Source organism: Chrysemys picta, chromosome 12 (assembly GCF_011386835.1).
Source record: "Chrysemys picta bellii isolate R12L10 chromosome 12, ASM1138683v2, whole genome shotgun sequence".
Taxonomy (NCBI): Eukaryota; Metazoa; Chordata; order Testudines; family Emydidae; genus Chrysemys; species Chrysemys picta.
Window position 1 is genome coordinate 42,041,586 of NC_088802.1, and position 21,811 is coordinate 42,063,396.

Here is a 21,811-nt window from a genome sequence, read left to right on the forward strand (position 1 = left end):
TGTTTGTTATATACATTTTACATTTTCTAACTTCAAAACCATCCTTAACAGGGGCCTTTTTAGCCATGATAGCACCATGCCCTCCCTTCCTTAAACTGCTGCCCTTTGTATTAGGCTGTAAACTATTCAAGTCAGGCCCATATTTCTTTTCTTGGGAAAGGCTGATTCTCTCCTCCCCCCCCCCCCCGGGTTACTCCATGGAGCCACATTTCCAGAACTTCCTCGTCATTGTGAGTGCCTTTGTGTGTGTCTCATGATTGGGCAAAGCAACAGGCTACCCAGTAGCTCCTGTATTTCTGTTGTCTTTGCAGCAAAATCTATCTCGGGGTGAGAATACATCTTGCTTTCTGATGGCCCTATGTCAGTACCTGATTAATCTACTGTCCATCTTTCCACAGCATGGAACTGGCTACAGGCTGGCTTATTCCTTCTTGGCCTATCTGCAGGCTTGACCTAACATCCTCAAAGAATGCTTAGGCCAGCCTCCTCTATGGAGAAGGCAGTGTGTCCTAGTGGACAGCACAACAGACTGGGATTTGAGACCTGCCTTCTATTCATATCTCTGCCACTGACCTGCTTGGTGACCTTGAGCAAATCATGTCCCCCCATGCCTCAGTTTCCCCATTTTTAAAATGGAGCTAATGCTACTGACCTTTGTAAAGTGCTTTGAGATCTCCTGATGAAAAGCGCTAGATAAATAGTAATACCTAGCTCTTGTCTGTTATCAAAAAGCACTGGGTCTACAAAAGGATATTGATTTCATAGACCGTCTCAGAATAATCCTAATGCCAACTTCCTCCTTTGAAGTGCACTTTTCATTTTTGTTTTACTTCATTTGCCTTCCATTGCACAGGAATGTTGCACTAACCGGCTTAAGGCATGCATGGACACCTGGCCTAAAGGTTTAATTCTCTCTCCCGTTGTATGGTTAATTGGCTTAGGTCACACCTTGATTGGAGCAGATCTCTTTACCAAGTTCATGGGACAGTTCACATAAGCAAGCTGGTCAACTAATGCCAAGCCAAGAGGCACCAGCTAACACTATTTAAATAGGGGCAAGTTTTCCAAAGTGTTTTGAGATCCTTTGCTGCAAGCTACTGTAGATGTACAACATATTACTGGATTCATTCAGCACTACTGCAGCCTCCTAACTGAGGGAAAAGTGTGGCTTCTTGCAATCTGATGGGGGAATAATAATCAGGCTATGGCACAAGGAGCTATGGAGAATTCAGGTGGATGTCCTGGCTACAGGCTCAACGGCTTAGGATGGGAGGAGAGTGAGGGAAGCTGTAATGAGTAAACAGCAGGGGGTGCATGAGATGTGCTGGGAAAAGAATGTGGAAGGGCTCTGATGCCTATAGGCATTAGAGGTAGGCTGCCTAAAAGGCTGGATTGTGCGACTGATAGATGGGGTGTTGGAAAGAATTTTGTTGTGTGAAGAAGCAGGATTTGGTGGTTCCCCTGAACAGGTTTTGGACTAAAAGAGCTATAGCCAGTTTGTATCTAGTGTCACACACTCTGCATCCACAGACGGCTTTGTTGGTTTTGTTTTTATACCTTGTCTTTTCAAGTGCAAGTTTAGAAAGGGAGGATCTGAGGCTGGCTGAATCCTGTTCTCTTGTCATAACCTGCAGTGCCGGCCAGTCTGTCAGACTCAAATCATTTTTTGAAAGGGGGAGGGATGCAAGGGCACACCCAACAGAAGACCCATCTGCAGCCAATACCGACAAGCGAAGCGCCCAGCGCATGAGCCACAGGGCCTTAAAAGAACACTGCTTGAATGGATTCTGCTTCTTTTGGAGTTTGGAAAAGACTCTTCAGGGTCCAAGAGTTTGATCCAGCTTGCAATAAAGCTTGATTTCATTGCTGTGTAGGGTCAAGCTCCATTGAAGTCAATAGAAGCCTTTCTTGGGGGTTAGATTGGGCCTGCAAAGTGCAGCTAGAGGTGGCGGGAAGTTCAGTCTTCCAAGTCTTCCTTTATCTTCAATTAATTGTACTGAGACATTGAACTTCACCAGAGGAACTACTGTCTTTGAAGACAGCTAGTTCAATTTCCAGGCTGAATCCATCCCTGGAGGTCTGTCTTGCAACCATGTAAAACTCTGCTGTGTCCTCAGTCCAGCATTTGATCAGCTTGAGAAAAATCAAAGCACTGCGCTCAGTCACTTTCATGCTGCTCAGAGCACTGAATAAATCAATCCTGCAATCTCCTAGTCTTTGTCCCGTAGGGCTGCTGCTTCTGGACTTTCCAGTCGTTAAAGGGGGGGGAAGAAATGACTTGAGCATTTGGAGACTTTAAATTGCATAATGATGGCAGGACGGAGAAATAGAATAGGTGTCCTGTTTTCTTACTGGTGCAGCAATTTTAATAGATTGGCTGTTTTTAGAGCTAGTTTGTAAGGGTTCCTGTTGGGTTGAATAAAAACAGCACCGCGGGGACAAAAAGGGAGGAGAAATGACAGGCACTGCAGGCAGATGCTGTGCTCCAGGGTTGGCATCTGTTTAACTTTGCAAAGCTGGCAGAAATGGGGACACCAGCACCTGGGTGATTTGGGAGCTTTTGAGAGTTTTAGCCCAAGTGTCATAGAAATTCAGCAGGATTCTAGCGCCTCAGTCACTCCAGTGCTTTTGAAAAGTGTCCCCGTTGTAAACAGGTGTCCTGTAGATTAGACAACAGGTCTGATTGCATCAGCCTCTGCCGGGGTAACTCCATTGCCCTCGCTGGCGTTGCTTCTGATTTGCAATGTGGGGAGGAGGACCATGCCCTGGTGCTATAGTGGCTGGTCAGGTTCACTACTCCAATCACCTCATTTTTCCCCAACAACTGTTGGCCGGTTCTGCTTTGTCAGCTCTTTTTCCCAGCACCTGTGCTGCTGTCCCTGGGATGCACTGAACTCCTGAACCACCCCCTGCCCCTTTGGGGTGAAAGGACTAGAAGCGGTTACCTTACTCCTGGTGAGTAGCCCTTAATTCTATGAAGAGTCCTACTGAAGTCATTGAGACTGCTCATGGAGTAAGATGCTACTCAATGCGAGTCAAATTATCTGGTCACCAAAATGTCTGAGATTTCAACTTTTGGTTTAAAATCTAGGATGGGGAAGAAAGTCAGTCTTGAAGGCTCATGGGGACAGGAATAAGATTTCCTGGCTAGCTCTGCTGTGTGTACGCAGAACACTAGGGGTATGTCTACACTACGAAATTATGTCAAATTTATAGAAGCGGTTTTATAGAAATCTGTTTTATACAGTTGATTGTGTGTGTCCCCATATAAAATGCTCGAAGTGCATTAAGTCGGCGGACCGCATCCACAGTACCGAGGCTAGCGTAGACTTCCGGAGCGTTGCACTGTGGGTAGCTTATCCCACAGTTCCCGCAGTCTCCGCCACCCATTGGAATTCTGGGTTGAGATCCCAATGCCTGATGCAAAAACAGTGTTGCGGGGGGTTCTGGGTACATGTCGTCAGGCCCCTCCCCCTCTGTCAGAGCAATGGCAGACAATCTATTCACGCCTTTTTACCTGGGTTACCTGTGCAGACAACATACCACGGTAAGCATGGAGCCCGCTCAGCTCAGCTCACCGTCACCATATGTCATCTGGGTGCCGGCAGACGTGGTACTGCATTGCTATACAGCAGCAGCTCCTTGCCTTTTGGCAGTAGATGGTATCCATCGTCGTCTAATTCCTCAGTGAGTTCGATCAGAGGCATCTGGGCAGACATGTTTTGTCTCCTGGAGACTCAGTCCTGCCAGCAGTCCTATTGAACCGTCTTGACGATGATGGCTAGCAGTTGTACAGCATCTTCTGCCAAGCACCCAGAAGATGCCGATGGCTATCAGTCATGCTGCACCATCTGCTGCCAGCTTAAGATCTAAAAAATAGATGGACCAGATTTGTTCTGTATTCATTTGCTTCACCCTCCCTCCATGAAATCAACGGCCTGCTAAACCCAGGGTTTTGAGTTCAATCTTTGGGGGGGGCCATTCTGTGTGACGGTTGTTTGTTTCTCCCTGATGCACAGCCACCTTTGTTGATTTTAATTCCCTGTGCCTGTAAGCCATGTTGTCACTCGCCCCTCCCTCCCTCCCTCCGTCAGACAATAGTTTCGCGCCTTTTTTTTCAGCCCAGACGCCATAGCACTGGGATCATGGAGCCCGCTCAGATCACCGCAGCAATTATGAGCACTATGAACACCACGCACATTGTCCTGGAGCATATGCAGAGCCAGAACATACCAAAGCAAAACCAGGCAAGGAGGCGATTGCAGCGCGGCGACGAGAGTGATGAGGAAATTGACATGGACATAGATCTCTCACAAAGTACAGGCCCCAGTAATGTGCAAATCATGGTGTTACTGGGGCAGGTTCATGCCATGGAACGCCGATTCTGGGCCCGGGAAAGAAGCACAGACTGGTGGGACCGCATCGTGTTGCAGGTGTGGGACGATTCCCAGTGGCTGCGAAACTTTCGCATGCGTAAGGGCACTTTCATGGAACTTTGACTCGTTTTCCCCTGCCCTGAAGCGCCAGAATACCAGGATGAGAGCAGCCCTCACAGTTGAGAAGCGAGTGGTGATAGCTGTGTGGAAGCTTGCAACGCCAGACAGCTACCAGTCAGTCGGGAATCAATTTGGAGTGGGCAAATCTACTGTGGGGGCTGCTGTGATCCAAGTAGCCAACACAATCAAAGACTTGCTGATATCAAGGGTAGTGACTCTGGGAATCCCATTGCAGCAAAGCCATCCACTATGACCTGCACGCTTCCCAAACTGTGGTGGGGCAATAGGGATATGGGTTCCGTCTATCTTGTCACCGGAGCACCAAGCCACCGAGTACATAAACCGCAAGGGGTACTTTTCAATGCTGCTGCAAGCCCTGGTGGATCACAAGGGATGTTTCACTAACATCAACGTGGGATGGCCAGGAAAGGTACATGATGCTCACGTTTTCGGGAACTCTGGTCTGTTTCAAAAACTGGAGGAAGGGACTTTCTTCCCAGACCAGAAAATAACCGTTGGGGATGTTGAAATGTCTATCGTTATCCTTGGGGACCCAGCCTACCCCTTAATGCCATGGCTCATGAAGCCGTACACAGGCAGCCTGGACAGTAGTCAGGACCTGTTCAATTATAGGCTGAGCAAGTGCCGAATGGTGGTGGAATGTGCATTTGGACGTTTAAAAGCGCGCTGGCGGAGTTCACTGACTCGGATAGACCTCAGCGAAGCCAATATTCCAATTGTTGCTGCTTGCTGTGCGCTCCACAATATCTGAGAGAGTAAGGGGGAGACATTTATGGTGGGGTGGGAGGTTGAGGCAAATCGCCTGACCGCTGATTACACTCAGCCAGACACCAGGGCAATTAGAGTACAGCAGGGCGCGGTGCGCATCAGAGAAGCTTTGAAAACGAGTTTTGTGACTGGCCAGCCTATGGTGTGAAACTTCTGTTTGTTTCTCATTGATGAACCCTCCGCCCCCGCCCTCCCCGGTTCACTCTACTTCCCTGTAAACTAACCACCCTCCCCTCCCCCCTTCGAGCACCACTTGCAGAGGCAATAAAGTCATGGTTATTTCACATTCATGCATTCTTTATTAATTCATCACACAACGAGGGGGATAACTGCCAACGTAGCCCAGGAGGAGGGAAGGAAAAGGACACACTGCAGTTTAAAACTTTAACATTTATTGAAGGTCAGCCTTCTGATGCTCGGCAATCATCTGGGGTGGAGTGACTGGGTGGCCGGAGGGGGCCCCCCCACCACGTTCTTGGGCGTCTGGATGAGGAGGCTATGGAACTTGGGGAGGAGGGCTGTTGGTTACACAGGGGCTGTAGCGGCGGTCTCTGCTCCTGTTGCCTTTCCTGCAGCTCAACCATATGCTGGAGCATATCAGTTTGATCGACTCTTGCCTTCTGTCAGCAAGCTGACGCCACCTATCCTCTTCAGCCCGCCACCTCTCCTCTCATTCATATTGTGCTTTTTTGCACTCTGACATTGACTGCCTCCATGCATTCTGCTGTGCTCTGTCAGCATGGGAGGACAGCTGGAGCTCCGAGAACATATCATCCCGAGTCCGCCGTTTCCTCCTCCTAATCTTCACTCTCCTCTGTGAAGGAGAAACATTTGCAGCTGGTGGAGGAGAAGGGAGAGGTGGTTTAAAAAAGACACATTTTAGAGAACAATGGGTACACTCTTTCACATTAAATTTTGCTGTTCACATTACACAGCACGTGCTTTCGTTACAAGGTCGCATTTTTCCTCTTATATTGAGGGCCTGCCGGTTTAGTGTGAGAGATCACTCATGCAGTGCCAGGCAACAGATTTTGGCTTGCAGGCAGTCATGGTAGCACCCTCATTTCCCATACCTAGCACCCTCATTTCCCATACCAAGCACCCATTGGGTTGGCCATTTAAAATGGGTTTGCAATGTAAAAGGAGGGGCTGCGGTTTCCGGGTTAACATGCAGCACAAACCCAACACACACACACACACCCAATTCTCTGGGATGATCACTTCACCCCACCCCCCTACCGCGTGGCTAACAGCGAGGAACATTTCTGTTCAGCCGAGCAGGAACGGGCACCTCTGAATGTCCCCTTAATAAAATCACCCCATCTCAACCAGGTGACTGTGAATTATATCACTCTCCTGAGGATAACAGAGAGATAAGGAATGGATGTTGTCTGCATGCCAGCAAACACCGGGACTATACGCTGCCATGCTTTGTTATGCAATGATTCCAGACTACGTGCTACTGGCTTGGCGTGGTAGTGTCCTACCATGGCGGACGGGATAAGGCAGCCCTCCCCAGAAACCTTTTGCAAAGGCTTTGGGAGTACATGAAGGAGAGCTTTCTGGAGGATTTCCGCTCCATCCCCATACATGTTAAGACTTTTCCAGTAGCTGTACTGGCCGCGATTGCCAGGGCCAATTAATCATTAATCATTAAACACGCTTGCTTTTAAACCATGTGTAATATTTACAAAGGTACACTCACCAGAGGTCCCTTGTGTGCCCTCAGGGTCTGGGAGCACGCCTTGGGTGAGTTCAGGGGTTACTGGTTCCAGGTCCAGGGTGATAAACATATCCTGGCTGTTTGGGGAAACCAGTTTCTCCACTTCATTGCTGTGAGCTATCTTCATTGTCTTCATCATCATCTTCCTTGTACCCCGAACCCGCTTCCCTGTTGCATGATTCTCCATTGATGGAGTCAAAGCACACGGTTGGGGTAGTGGTGGCTGCATCCCCTAGCATGACATGCAGCTCTGCGTAAAAGCAGCATGTTTGTGGCTCTGCCCCGGACCTTCCGTTTGCCTCTCTGGCTTTGTGGTAGGCTTGCCGTAGCTCCTTAATTTTCACGCGGCACTGCTGTGCATCCCTGTTATGGCCTCTGTCCTTCATGGCCTTTGAGACTTTTTCTAATATTTTGCCATTTCATTTACTGCTACGGAGTTCAGCTAGCACTGATTCATCTCTCCATATGGCGAGCAGATCCCGTACTTCCCGTTCAGTCCATGCTGGTGCTCTTTTGCGATCCTGGGACTCCATCATTGTTACCTGTGCTGAGGAGCTCTGCGTGGTCACCTGTGCTCTCCATGCTGGGCAAACAGGAAATGAAATTCAAAAGTTTGCAGGGCTTTTCCTGTCTACCTGGTCAGTGCATCTGAGTTGAGAGTGCTGTCCAGAGCGGTCACAATGAAGCACTGTGGGATAGCTCCCAGAGGCCAATAACATTAAATTCCATCCCCACTACCCCAAATCCGACCGATTGCAGCAAAGGCCGATTTTTAGCGCTAATCCCCTCGTCGGAGGTGGAGTAAAGAAACCGGTTTAAAGGGCCCTTTAAATCGGGAAAAAAAGGGCTTCGTCGTGTGGACGTGTCCAGGCTTAATTCGATTTAACGCTGCTAAATTCGACCTAAACTCGTAGTGTAGACCAGGCCTAGATGTATTAACTATTGCTATTCTCTGGCATTGGCCACTGTCAGAAGACAGGATACTGGGCTAGATCAATGGACCTTTGGTCTGACCCAGTATGGCCATTCTTATGTTCTAATGGAGATTGCTGGGTGTAGCTTATGTCACTAACTGTGTAAAGCACTTAAAGATTCATTACCCTTGAAGGCCCAATAAAAATGCAAGTAGTATAGCTCCATCATTAAGAAAACCTCTGCAGGCACTTCCCGGTTGAGGGCACCAGTACCAATTCCAGCAAATTCAGAGAGCCAATACGTTCCCTGATACCTCTGAGGTATCAACGTGGTCTGGAAGAGCCAGTGCAGTGCTTATTTTAGGAATGTTTCAGCAGATCTGAATACCAAGCAACTTGCAATATAACCAGCAAACTAACCCTCCATAGAAGTGAGCTGTTCCCAGCTCTAGTCCGGGATTGGTTTTGTGTCTGTGATGGTGTGAGACTCTCCACTGCGGCACCCCCTGCTGGATGTCCCAGGGATCAGCTCTGCTAGCCAGTGTGCTCTGTTCTGGTGGTATCTTGCCACAGTAACTTCTGCTCCAGGGACCCATGTCATTCCCAGGACTTCAGTGTCCTCTTCATGACACAGCCCTCCAGCTGTGGCGTACTCTGTGCTTCCCCCCTTCCAGGGGAGTTTCACATTTCCTTAGTCCAGCTACTTCCTCAGTAGTAAAGGGGGAGGAGACCCAGGCCTGCCCACTACTCCAGGTCCCGGCCCAGTGACCCTGTCGATGGCCACTGCTTGTAGCGCCCCCTCTGACTCCTCAGTAACTTTCCCTGGGCCACTTCCCCACGGCCCCAGCACCCTCTTTGCCCTTGCCTCAGGGCCTCAGCCTGCAGATCTCTGCAGCCCACCAGGAGCTGCCTTTAGCTCCCCAGGTCTCTGCCAGCAGCACTGCTCTGTCCAGGGTATGTGTTTGTCTTCAGCCTGCAAGGCAGCCAGTGACTGAAGCTGCTCTGTTCTGCAGCCCTTCTTATATGGGTCAGCCCAGCCCTGATTGGCTGCTCCTCGCAGCCCCTCTCTGATTGACAGCCTCCTCAGGGGCTCTCTTAACCCCTTAGAGCCCAGTGTGGGGCAGGCACCCCATCACACTCTGCTACCGAGAGATGGCAGGACTTTGCCATGTTTGGGCAGGATATGCTGGTACCAATTTGCTGAGTATCTCCACCAGTGCCCTCCCTGCTATACTTATTAAAGGTTCACCCACTTCCCAGTTGATTGCCATTTTCTGATGCCAAACCTCCTTGCAGGGTTGGGCCCTGGGCTCCCTGTGCCTGAACCAATTCTGCTGCCTGATGTCAAACATCCCCAACAGTGCTATCACGCTGTCTATAGGAGGGGAAAAGATGCTGCAGGAAAGCGTTGGCTGGAAGGCACTTGGAGCTCAGTGTCTGCCTGCTGTCTTGTGCCCACGCCCAGCAGTGGAGCTGGTGTGTTTACAAGGCCTGTTTGCAACACTTGTGCGGAGTTACGGTAAGTCAGGGCCTGTTGAACCGGTGCAGCCTACAACGGTTTCTGCCCACTGCACAGGAAGTTACAGGTACTACAGCTATACCAGTTCAGCTAGTTGTCCTAACCCCACCCACAGTACTGTGCCTTGGAAATAATCTCCCCCTCCCTGAACTGGGCTTCAGCCCTTCCGGAATGCCCTGGTACACCTGCAGCTGGAAGGCATCCTGGGGGTGCGGCTCTGCCATGGTGGAGGTGTAACCATAAAAACAGGGCCAGGAGAACCCAGGCCCTCAGCCCTTATGTATAATCAAGGCACTCAGCTATTATGTACAGCAGCTTCCCTTGCTTGATTTTAGACACCCCCTGTGCACTTCGGTGGCAAGGGCAGGGCCGGTTCCAGGCACCAGCCGGGGCGGCAGCTTGTAGGAGGTGGCATTCTGCCCAATCCTAGGGTGGCATGGCCGCTTTTTTTTTTTGGGGTGGTGTTCTGCTCCGGCCGCCCTGTAGGGAACAGTGGCGCGGAGGATGGGAGCGCCCTGCAGCAAGCCTGGCAGGGCAGCCCGCGTCCTTCCCTCCCAGCCGACCAGAGTGGTGCGGAGCCCTCCCAGCAAGGGGCACGGTGGGAGGGGCCGCGTGGCAGCGCCCCGCTGAAGCCCTGGCCGCCCCCCTTCTCTCTCCCCCCCCACTCCCTTCCCCCTCCCCCCACTAGCCGGGGCACATCTGCAGCGCAGGGAGTCCCCCTGCACCCTGGCTACAGCCGTGCCGCAGGAGTGGTGTGTGGTTTTTTTTTGCTTGGGGAGGCCAGAAAGCCAGAGTCAGCCCTGGGCAAGGGGGTAATGCTCCTGTGGAAGAATGGGGCCAAGATCTGTTTGGCTCACAAGCCAAAAAACAAGCTTGTGTTTCCTTCCTAAATAAGGACCTTGTCACCTTCTGTTTGCATGGCATCTACCAGAATAGGATCTCAATGTGGACTGGACTTCTAGGCCTTACAAGAGCATAAAAATGTGCATTAACAATTCCTTGTCCCTGTCTGGTCTATGGCCGTATTACAAAACCACCGCAGCTGCCCAGAAAGGCCTACAACTTCATCAGCACTGGTTGATACAGGTCAGGACCTGAGGTGCTTTGGCACAGTGATATAAGGTGCTGATCACTAATCACGCTGCGCCCTAGGTGCTTGAATGAAATCCTCTGTATTCTGTCATGAGGTTCCAACTGCCTCCATCTACCAGGACAGGGACTGCTGCAACCTCCCTCCCCCAGACTTCCTGTGGGAGAAGCTAAACCAATTAAAAGGACCGTTCCCAATACTGCAGACCTGGAACTTCCCTCTGCTCTCAGTCCTTTGCTTCCATAACCGCTAAATATACCTGCAATTTTACCAAAGTCAAAACTAGATTTCACAGAACAGGGAAACTGCTGCATCAGCCACAGGTGAGAAGGCCAAAGACTAAAGATCTCTCATGAAAAGAACTGCTGCCACCTTTCTCCTCCGGGTCTCCTACCGCTCCCTGCAGCAGATAAGGGATACTAGCCAAAGGAAAGAAATATTTATCTAGCCCTGAAGAGAAGGGTAAGTACGGCAGAAGGGGGCATAATTAAGAGGAAAATAGTGTTGGGTAGATTGGGGAGGGGGGGTCTTGCTTTATCCCTGGTTCCATCACCGATTCACGGTGGGGAACTCATCAAATCCTCAAAGATAGATATAGATGATATGGAAATCAATAGGAGTTAGGGCCCTAAATACCTTTTGAGGAGCTGGGTCTAAGGGCCTGGTTCTACCAACCTTTGCTCTGACTGAGCCATACCGTCCTTTGCGAGTAGTTGGAGTCTCTATGGGGTTCAGTGGGAATTCAGTGTGAGCAAGAGACAGACTGACCCATACCAGAGGTGGGCAGAGGGCAAAGCAGGAACCTCCCTCTTTTCAGGTGTGCGCCACTCAAGGCCAAGGAACAATTTCAGGCCCGTCCTTCCATGTGCTCCCAGTGGTGTAAATCACCCACAGGGCATGAGGAAGAGGAGGCATGGCCTTCTTCCCCATGCACTGGCTTGCTGTGCTAGGGGAGCAAGTTGCTCCGTTCCAAGGGATCATGTTGCTCCGACGCAGGCCTGGGCACAGACAGCACCGTGTACCCTTTAACCTCTCGGCACTTCACTTTTCACAGCTGAGACTGAGGGTAATACAAACCTCCCGGGGACAACGTGAGGCTGAATGGAGGCTAAGTGCTTAGCAATCCTTCACTACAGACGGCAAAATAATACCCTAGTGAGAAGTTCTTTGTAACCATGTGTATTGCGGTGGCTTCCAGAGGCCCCAATCACCTTTCTTTGTCTTGAACTCTTTCCAAACGCCTGTGTAGTGGCTGTTCATACAGAATCCAGCCCCAGGATTTGTACATAAGGATGGCCATACTGGGTCAGACCAATGGTCCATCTAGCCCCATGTTCTGTCTTCCAACAGTGGCCAGTGCCAGGTGCTTCAGAGGGACTGAACAGAACAGGCAATCATCAAGTGATCAATCCCCTGTGGCCCATTCCTGCTTCTGGCAAACAGAGGCTAGGGACACCATCCCTGCCCATCCTGGCTAATAGCCATTGATCCTCCATGAACTTATCTAGTTCTTTTTTGAACCTGTTATGTTCTTGGCCTTCACAACATCCTCTGGCAAAGAGTTCCACAGGTTGACTGTGCACTGTGTGAAGAAATACTTCCTTTTGTTTGTCTTAAACCTGCTGTATTAATACTCAGCATTCACTGGGGCTCACAAAGGGAAAGGCTTCCTCTTTCAAGCAGTACACGCGGAAGTCTTGTTTGTTAACCAAAACATTACATCAATATCTTTACCAGTTGCCCCCTAGCTCAAAGGCAGCACCACTCTCTGGCTAACCATTCAGCACAGGGCCAGGTCCCTATTCTTGCCGCTGAAAACGACTCCAGGAACTGCACACCAGAGCATGGTTTGCTGTTCTCTCCGATCAGTGCCACGCCCTAACCTAGCTGGCAAAGAGCGCTCGGCTGAGATGCTTGTAATTCTTTGCACCAATTCTGAGATTAGCCCTGTTTCTCTTTCCCCCCCACACGCAGTGCATGGGACAGGCGCTTCCTGCCGCTGGAGCGGAAAGGTGTTTATAGGGCCATTCTCTTGTCAAGAGACTTACTTTAAAAGAGGGCTCAATCCAAGATTGGATCCAGCTGGGAAGAAAAACTGCAGGGGCGTTTTGTTGAGTGTGTTGTGGAGAGACACAGAAACATTTTAGTAACTTAAAGGCCAGCAGATCAGGAATTTCTACTGCTGCACTCCCAACTGTCATGTGACTGATTGATTAGACGTGAAAATATTCTGGGAGGAGAGCAGCCCAGGAAAGCATGTCCAGCTACCTGACTATTTTTTTTGTATTTCTGCCCCCTCTGTGCCTGTACAACTTTCAAAAAGTATTTTTGGTAGTACATATTTTCCCTCATTCCTTCTAGTTTTACCCCTTGAATAGCAAGAGGCCTGAGTCTCCACTGACTTGTATAAATTTTAACCCAAGATACCTGTAGAAAGTGGGTACAAAATGCAATCACATGGGACTGAGCATGCTTTGCACCCTCTTTGAGCAATTGACAGCACAAGGTCCAAGGTGGGAGAATCAGGCCCTAAATGCCTTAAAAATCTCCCCTTTGGGTGGATTTTCAGATTTCCTTCCATTTTTAAGACACACAATTTAGACTGTAAGCTTCTCAGATCAGGGATTGGCTCTTACTAGGTGTTTGTGCAGCACCTGGCCCAATAATATCTTGTCATCCATAGGTCTGAAAGCACTTTACAAAGGAGGTCAGTATCATTAGCCCCATTTTACAGATAGGGAAACCGAGGCACAGAGAGATGACATGACTTGTCCGAGGTCACCCAGCAGCCAAGTGGCAGAAAAGGGAATAGAACGCAGCTCTCCCAAGTCCCAGTCCAGGGCTCTATTCACTAGGCATCACTGCCTCTAAATGGGATTTTTATCTGCATGGGGACCCCTAGGTGCCATTGTAATACAAATTATAAAAAGCTGGGGCCTTCTGTACCCCTGTGCAGAGTCTTTTGGGGAGTACAGAGCCTCCACAGTATACTCTGTTGCTCAAGGAAGGATTATGTTACCAAGGCCAATTTACACTAGCTCTGTCTAAGAACCAGGGGGGAAATCCTGGCCCTGTTGAAGTCAATGGCAAAAGTCTCATTGACTTCAGTGGGATCAGAATTGCATCCTATGGCTCCTCCTAAACCAATCTATAACCTTCTTTGACCTAGCGGTGAACATCATTTAAAAAAAAACTACTACTTTTGGAACCATTTTAATCCCACATCCACACCCGCTGCACCATCCATTTTATTAACTGGCTTAGCAGGAGCCAGGTTTTAAATTGTATTACACGTGGCTACCGTGCCTGTCTGTTTTACTTATGGTGCTTCAGAAACACTGACTCCAGCTTCTCAACGCTCCTCGGAGTTGGGGTTGCCACCCGTTCTGGTTTTAAGGGGTGCTATTTACCTGGTGCTGTATGCCCCATGATCGTTATTAAGAAGCAGCTGATCAGAGGAGAGTATGTTTTCCAGCAGTGAAGTAAAGGATCAGATGCTGTGATAGAAACGTATGATTTTGTAGCGTACATAACACATTGTGGGTGATGGCCCTTTAAAAGGGAGGCTTGGTCTATATATTTACCTCTGGTCTTCCCTTGATAAGTAGTATGGCTGCTGTACCTGTGAGAGAAAGCAGGAGCATTACCCCCATTTTGAGAGGCTGGATTGCTTGTCTAAGTTCACCTAGTGAGTCTGGTAGAGCTGGGAACACAACTCAGAACCTCCTGCTTCCTTTTCCTTATGTAATTGAACTACGTGATCGAAAGGTCCAAAGGCACCGGTATTGCTACCTAACTGGGAAGGTGCTTTCCCTTTCCTCCTTTCAATAGATGATGTTACTAATTGGTAGGGAAGATAATTACAAGCTTAGAACTGACATTTAATCAACTGTACCGGAGTGGCTGGATTCATCCTGTTTTAAGCTAATGATGAGGCAGGATTCTTCCCCTCTACCGAAGAGAAACCCGTGTCTGACTGTGCCAGACAGCGTGTGTAGAAGAACATTCCTCTGAAAAGCAGGGCGGGGTCGCCAGCTCTCCCTCCAGGGCTCTGCTCTTTCCACAAACTGGTTTTTCTAGTCATTTTTAAAACCAGGCTCCATCCCTGCTTCTGGATCACTGGTTGCTTGGGGAGGAGCCACCCAGAAACTGCTCTTTTAACCTGCATCAGCCCTTCCCAGCTGGAGCCTGTCATTCCATCTCAGCAGACTAGAGCAGAGAGGCTGTGCCCTGAAAAGCTTTGTGGACGCCAGGAAGGGAACTAAATTCCTGCCAAGATGTTCAAGGGAGTGGGCAAGGGGTCCCCAAGCAAACCGCCTCCGATCAAGCAAACCAAGTAAGTGTGACTCCTGGATCCTCTCCGAGCTCTGATGGGGTTAGAGCACGGATGGGAGAAAAGGTATCCAGGGAAGAGGTGGTCTCTGAATAAACGAGGATGTGCAGAATAGCGCAGAGGGAAGATCTTCCTGCTGAGACCTGAACAACCAAGGTTCTCTTTGGGAATTGCCCAGAGACAACCAAATCCCCTCCCTCCATCGGTTGTGCACTGATTGTCTCCCTGGCACTCCACCCCAGAGGTAGCTGCGTGGTTCCTGTCTGAATACCATCTAGTTTGTAAAGCTCTAGATACATGTGAGATATTGCAGTGATTAGCCACCTGGACTGGGGAGGCATGACCTTAATTCAGGTAAGCGGATGGAAGGCTGTAGTGCAAGAGGCAGCATCTGGACATGGTTGTTGCCTGTTTCCAAGAGATGTTCTCAGGCAGACGAACTTCAGCTTATCAAGGTTTAGCTGAACTGTTAATATCTCAGTGTAGCATTTTCAGTGTCTCCAGACTGTATATCCCAATCGGTAGGTGGCGGGTGCTGGGGTGATGCTGCCTTACGTGCTGAGATGGACCTAGAAGAGAACGTTAAAACCTTCAGGAAAGGAACCCAAGCCAAAGGGTCCAGCTGGCCCTAAGCTCAGAGTTCCCCTGCTCTTGGCGGAATGAAACAGGAGGTGGATGGGCTGGGCTGTAAATTCATCCTGGCTACAGGCATGTAATAGGGTGGCAGAGGTTGCTTCTTGGCGGACCACGCATGGATTAGGTCCTGGGGGCTGTAAGAGGCTGTTTCACTCTGAAGAGTGGTGTTGTGGCACTCATCTATCAGTGTGATGTGAGGGTTGAGACATAGAGGCAAAGAAACGTCCCTCCGGGGTCTTTAAGCTGGAAGCCAGAGGGCTTCTGATAGGGACAGGCTTCCCTGGGCATCCTTGATAGGGAGGCCTTGTAAAGAGAGCCGTTTCTCCTACTCATACGGCAGACCCCACCTCAGGGTTATTTGCCACCCTCCTCCCTTTCTGTCATGTTCTCTCAGAATCCTATTCCAGATGCTGGGATTTGTTTTAAACACTGCTCCCAGCCTGGCCATAGGGGAGGAAGCACAAAGCACAAAGTTTGCCCAAGAAGGGGCCTGACCAGAAAAACTGATCTGCAGAATGAGAGCCAAGGTTAGCGGGTTGTCCCATCTACATGCCAATAACTACAGTGTTTAAAGCAGCTGTTAAATTTGGTTGTACCCTGATTCAGCTGGCCATTGTGTATGGGCCCCAAATCTCCTGTAACCAGGTTAAAGAAACAGGCACTTAACTAAATCCTACATTTGTAAATGTGCTGTCTCACATTAGCCCCCTGCTCCATCGCTCGGCACCTACCGCAACCGCTCAAGGGCTTGTCTACACTGGCACTTTACAGTGCTGCAACTTTCTTGCTCGGGGGTGTGAAAAAACACCCCCCTGAGCGAGACAGTTGCAGGGCTGTAAAGTGCCAGTGCACCAGCACTGAGAGCTGTGCCCCTCGTGGAGGTGGGGTTTTTTGAGCGCTGAGAGAGCTCTCTCCCAGCACTCTGCCGTGACTACGCAAGCCGTGTTAAAGCGTTGCCGCAGCAGGGCTTTAACATTGCCAGTGTAGACTGGCCCTGAGTCTCTGAGGGGCCAAGCGCCCACAGCTAATAGTGAAGACAATGGAGGCTGCAGACTCTCAGTCCCGCTGTAGCTCCGGTTCCTTTGGGGCCTAGCTCTGCAGTGAGATCCCTACCCAGAGGCCCCCAGCTTGAGTATTTTAGCCTAAATTTCTACGGTCTTTTTTTTCCCAACCTGTTTATGAAGCAATTTGGCCTTGGCTTTCTCCGTGTCGGCCAGACCAGGCTCTAGTGAAACCTCTGAAATGTGATTTAAACAATACCTGTCAGCTGGGCACTTCTGCTGTTAAAGCTTTTCCAGACCTATTCTAAAGTCTTATTTTGAGATTGCTCCTATATTCCCCAGTAAGAAACTCTGGGCCACACGGTGCCCAGCTGCAACTCCGCTGAGGTAACGAGTCACGCCAAGGACTCTGCCCTGCCTCCTGAGCTGAGTGGGGTGGCGGGGCATGCAGCCATTCTCAGGACAGTCTCTCTCCTCCTCAGAAGATCAAGCCAGGCTGCTCAGGGGTTTATTTAGGGGCACCAGCCTATTGATAAATAATAATGCCTGGCACCTCCAAAGTGTTTTACAAACGTTAACTAATCCCGCCTCAGCCTGTGGGGTTGGTCAGTATCGTCCCTCTGTCTGAGATGAAGAAACTAAGGGAGAGAGGTCAAATTGCTTGTCCTATGTCCTGGTGAGAGTTAAGTGGCTCCTGGTTCCCATCCCTGTGCTTAGCCCACTCAGAGCATCCAGGGGAGGCCTGGTGCTGTATATGCGACCAACCACATTCAAACACAGAAGGCGGTAGAATTGAATCTGGTCTGGTAGAGCTTGCTGCCATGGGTGCGGGGAACTGGTAGGTTTTTCAGGTATCTACCAACGTGTCCTGGGTGTTAACAGACTGATTTCCTGGGTATCCTGTTCCTCTGCCTTTCTGGAGTAGCCACATTTGAACAAGAAGAATGATATGGTACTAAGGCAGAACCTATGGAGGGTTTGCAGGATTGGGCTATCAATTGTAGCAGGATGCAGCAGGCAGAGGCCTATGCAGTGTGCAGGAGAATTAGATGGATGAGAGGCTCCTATTCATACCAACATGCTAAGCACTGAGCAGGCTTGGGAGCTCTCCAGCGTCCATCCCTTCCTTTGATCCTGATTCAGAATGAAGCAGATTAGCAGAAGCTTTCACTTGGGACTACAAGAAAAATGGCCCAGTGTTAGGGGGAATTAATAGGAGAATTTGGGGGAGGGAAATAGGAATGGTGCTTGTAGCCCTATTAAAGTGCATCAGGACAGATTAAAGGAAGAGCGGGGAAATGATCATGTTTGTGCTAGAAAGAAAAAGACACTATCCCATCGGGACAATTGGCCTCCTTAGCCGAAGGGATGTGTCCTAGGGCATAAACCAAAGAATAATTAGAATAGTGCTTGATCCTTTGAAAGCATTAATCCTTGCCATCCCATGTGAGGGGGGAATATTAGTATCCTCTCTCACTGATGAGGAAATAAACCTCTGCCAACAGGAACACTGGTGCATCCCTATTGCAATCAACATGGTTGCACCTGAGTAAAAAAGTTAGACTCCAACCACATGAGATCAAATGACTTGTCCAGGACTACACTCTTAGGTTCCTGCCTCCTACTATCCTGCTCCATTCGTTAGTCCAAGTCATGTCTCTCCAGGCTAAAACAGTCCATGCCTTAGCTCTTCAACATGAGGACCCTCGCTTCCAGACTTCCCTCCACGTGGACCATAAATGCTAGGCTCTATATGGCGGGGGGGCAAGACTGCCCCCAGGATAGTCGATCCTCCAGGCTTCATCTGTAGTCAGAAGATATTGACAAAATGGAAGCAGGGGAGAAGAGAGCACCCGGAACTGTCAGAGGGGCTGGAGGGACTGACTTCTGGGGAAAGGCTGAGTTATGCAGCGAATCAGTCAGCCAGGAGTGTGTAGCAGTATAACATCCTGGGATCTGAAAGGGGTAATCACCACAGATGGAGCAGAATTGGCATTGCCTTTCTGTAAGATGTAATAGTTTAGTAGAACGATCTGTCAAGGGAAGGGCTGCATAGCAGGGGATTATCTGCCCTGATGTCAGGCCTATCCACTGCTTCAGTGTCCCTTTCTTGGGGTCCCCGATCACAGCCCATATCCTACAAGTACTGGGTTTTGTGCTGTTAAAATAACAGGTAAGTGTCTATCCAGACTCTATAGTTCATGCAGCCCCTTGTTGAGCTCAATAGTTCCTTTCCAAAAGCCAGGTCCTGCTGCCTGGTGTTGCCTAAAGCCTCTTCCCCTTAAGACATCTGTCTGCCCCTGCTCCTCATGGCAGGTGACTCCAGCCAGCCCTTTCTCTCTGGCTGGGGTGGAGAGCCCCCTTCCCAGGTCCTCTCTCACCCCAAATCCCCCGCTGTAGCCTTCCTATTCCCTGCAAATTTGTGTTCCTATGATTGAGCAGGAGGTCTCTCTCATGGGATGCAGCACCTCTTCTCTGAAGATCAGGTGATCTCCCATCTACCACCTGATTCCGGGCCTCAAATGCCATCAACTGCAGAAGCAGTCTAGACCTGGCACAGGCGAGGCTGAGCCCCAAGGTCCTTGGCTTTGGGACATTAAACTGAAGACTGTACAAAGTCCTTTCACATACACTGTAGGGAATAGTTCTGCTATATGGGGGCGGGGAGGCAGTTGGACTAGATGAATGGCTGGGTCTCTAATTTCCATTATTCTGGCTTGGTGGTCCCCCCCAAGGAAGGATGGCTTTTGGATATCTCCTCTCCTGTTTTCCTGAATGCACACAAGGAAATAATACTCCATGACCCCGAGAATAAAATGTCCCAGTGATTCGGCCAGCCCTCACAGTCCATGAGCAAATTATAGCTTCTAATGAAAGGTAAACTTCAAATCTGGATGGGAACTTCTCTCTAGTTTGGGATAGCGGGGTGGCATTCAGGCATATGGTGTTGGTTTGGCCCATTGTATCGAGACGGGTCAGTACAAATTCTGGATCCAAATCCAGACTCTCCTAAACCTCAAGGCTGTTCAGCTGTGGGAGCTTAGTCCAGGCCCATCTTGAGGGCTATTATTCAGGACAGTGGTGACTTTCCCCTGCCCATATCAGCTGGCTCAGAAATGCAAAAGCGGAACTTGGAACAAGTGAATTCATTCACTGCGCTGTCTCGGCATGAAGCAAGGCAGTGAGTCATGGTCCCCTCCCTGAGCAGAGAGCCAGGGCAGGAATCCTGGGTGGTGCTCAAGTGTTTGCTCTCAGAGCTCCTCCTCATTCCAGAGAAGGGGAGCTGCCAGGGGTGTCAGTGAAGAGTGAGGATCTTGTGTAATGGACTGAAAAATGAAAAAACAGTCTGGTAGGTACATGCACTGACTAAGCAGGAAACAGGGACAGGCTCCTGGCTGGTTGCTCCTTTAAAGTCCCCCTCAGCCCCTACTGTCTAGCCAGGTGCACAGGACAGGCCCACGGTTGCACCTTCCACAATTTATCCCAGGGTTCTGCAATTTATCCCGCGAATCTCACTACCACAGACACGCTGTGCATGTATTCTCTGTGTACGTGTGTATCACATGGTGGTGAGATCCGCATGACAAAGTGCACTTCCCACCTGGGAAGCAGGGCTGATCTACACAGAGAATAACACCACTTTACAGCTTTCCAAGAGCTTTGCACACACAGTCTTCACAATCCCCTGGTGAGCCAGCTCAGGCTGATTTTCCCCCTTTTACAGAAGGGGAAACTGAGGCTGTGAGGTGCCATGACTCTTGCCCAAAACCACTGAGGGAATCAGCAGCTGCTGATTCTCAGGCCGATGCTGAAAACCGCGAACTATGTCACACTCTTGGGAAATAAAAAGAAGGGGTGAAGCAAACAGATTGAGTGAGAAATGAGAAAGTTGGTGTGAATTGAGCATGAGCTAGAAAGGCATCTTGGAGTGGCCACATAGCTGTAGCTCTGTGGAGCACTTAAATGAAAGTGTGGGGCCCCTCCCAGGCAGCGTTCTTGTTCTAATCCTGTATTCATTGATTTATAGTTTCAGTAATGACAGGCGTGTCTGAGCATATGAATGAGTGTGTGCCTCTGGCTGATTGTGTGAGTGCGTATCTGTCGCTGTATGTGTGTAGGTGTCTAATGCATGTTATTGCATGTGCTTCTCAGACAGATCCACATCTCTGACTGCAGCAATGTATGTTCCTGTGTATTGGCGTGGGTGCACGTCTGAATGAATCTAGTTACCTGGAAGTATGTTTCTATTATGTTTTTGTGTCACCTTTGGGCCGAATGCAGCTCTGGTGTAAGCAGGTACAACTCCCACAAAAGAATCATAGAATATCAGGGTTGAAAGGGACCTCAGGAGGTCATCTAGTCCAACCCCCTGCTCAAAGCAGGACCAATCCCCAACTAAATCATCCCAGCCAGGGCTTTGTCAAGCCTAATCTTAAAAACCTCTAAGGAAGGAGATTCCACCACCTCCCTAGGTAACGCATTCCAGTGCTTCCCCACCCTCCTAGTGGAAAACGTTTTTCCTAATATCCAACCTAAACCTCCCTCACTGCAACTTGAGACCATTACTCCTTGTTCTGTCGTCTGCTACCACTGAGAACAACCTAGCTCCATCCTCTTTGGAACTCCCTTTCAATTAGTTGAAAGCAGCTATCAAATCCCCCCTCATTCTTCTCTTCTGCAGACTAAACAATCCCAGTTCCCTCAGCCTCTCCTCATAAGTCATGTGCTCCAGCCCCTCAATCATTTTTGTTGCCCTCCGTTGGCCTCTTTCCAATTTTTCCACATCCTTCTTGTAGTGTGGAGCCCAAAACTAGACACAATACTCTAGATGAGGCCTCACCAATGTCGAACAGAGAGTGAATGATCACGTCCCTCGATCTGCTGACAATGCCCCTACTTATACCGCCCAAAATGCCGTTAGCTTTCTTGGCAACAAGGGCACATTGTTGACTCATAGCCAGGGCCGGCTCCAGGCACCAGCTGAGCAAGCTGGTGCTTGGGGTGGCAGATTGTTGGAGGCGGCATTCTGCCCAATCCTAGGGCGGCACGGCCACTTTTTTTTGTTTGTTTTTGGGTTTTTTTGTTCTTGTTCCGCTCCGGCTGCCCTGTAGGGGGCGGCGGTGCGGAGAACCAGAGCGCCCTGCAGGGCACTCCTCTTCCTTCCCTCCCCGCCGACTGGAGCGGAGCCCTCGCGGCAGGAGGCGGCGCAGCGGGAGGGGCTGCGTGGCAGCGCCCCTGCTGTAGCCCTGGCCGCCCCCTTTTCTCTCCCCCCCCTCTTTCTCCTCCCCCACCCCCCCCCAGCCGGTCCCC

General features: G+C 49.9%; 1 protein-coding gene and 1 long non-coding RNA gene across 3 annotated transcripts in view; both read left to right on the top strand.

The window, feature by feature from the left end:
- The window catches only part of EVPL (envoplakin), a 57,760-nt gene that overhangs the window by 2,635 nt on the left and 33,314 nt on the right, over nucleotides 1-21,811 (top strand). The window contains exon 1 of one of the 2 annotated variants that reach the window (XM_005297510.4): nucleotides 14,668-14,867. The exons of the other annotated variant lie outside the window; for it this stretch is intronic. Within the exon in view, the coding sequence (XP_005297567.2) occupies nucleotides 14,809-14,867 (59 nt within the window). The 5' untranslated portion in view covers nucleotides 14,668-14,808. Of the gene's footprint in view, nucleotides 1-14,667; nucleotides 14,868-21,811 lie in introns of those variants that run through there. 2 annotated transcript variants of the gene reach the window in all.
- Nucleotides 2,819-5,571, top strand: LOC135974791 (uncharacterized). Its single transcript, XR_010591874.1, has 2 exons — nucleotides 2,819-2,955; nucleotides 4,122-5,571. It is a non-coding gene; the product is annotated as an uncharacterized LOC135974791 (long non-coding RNA).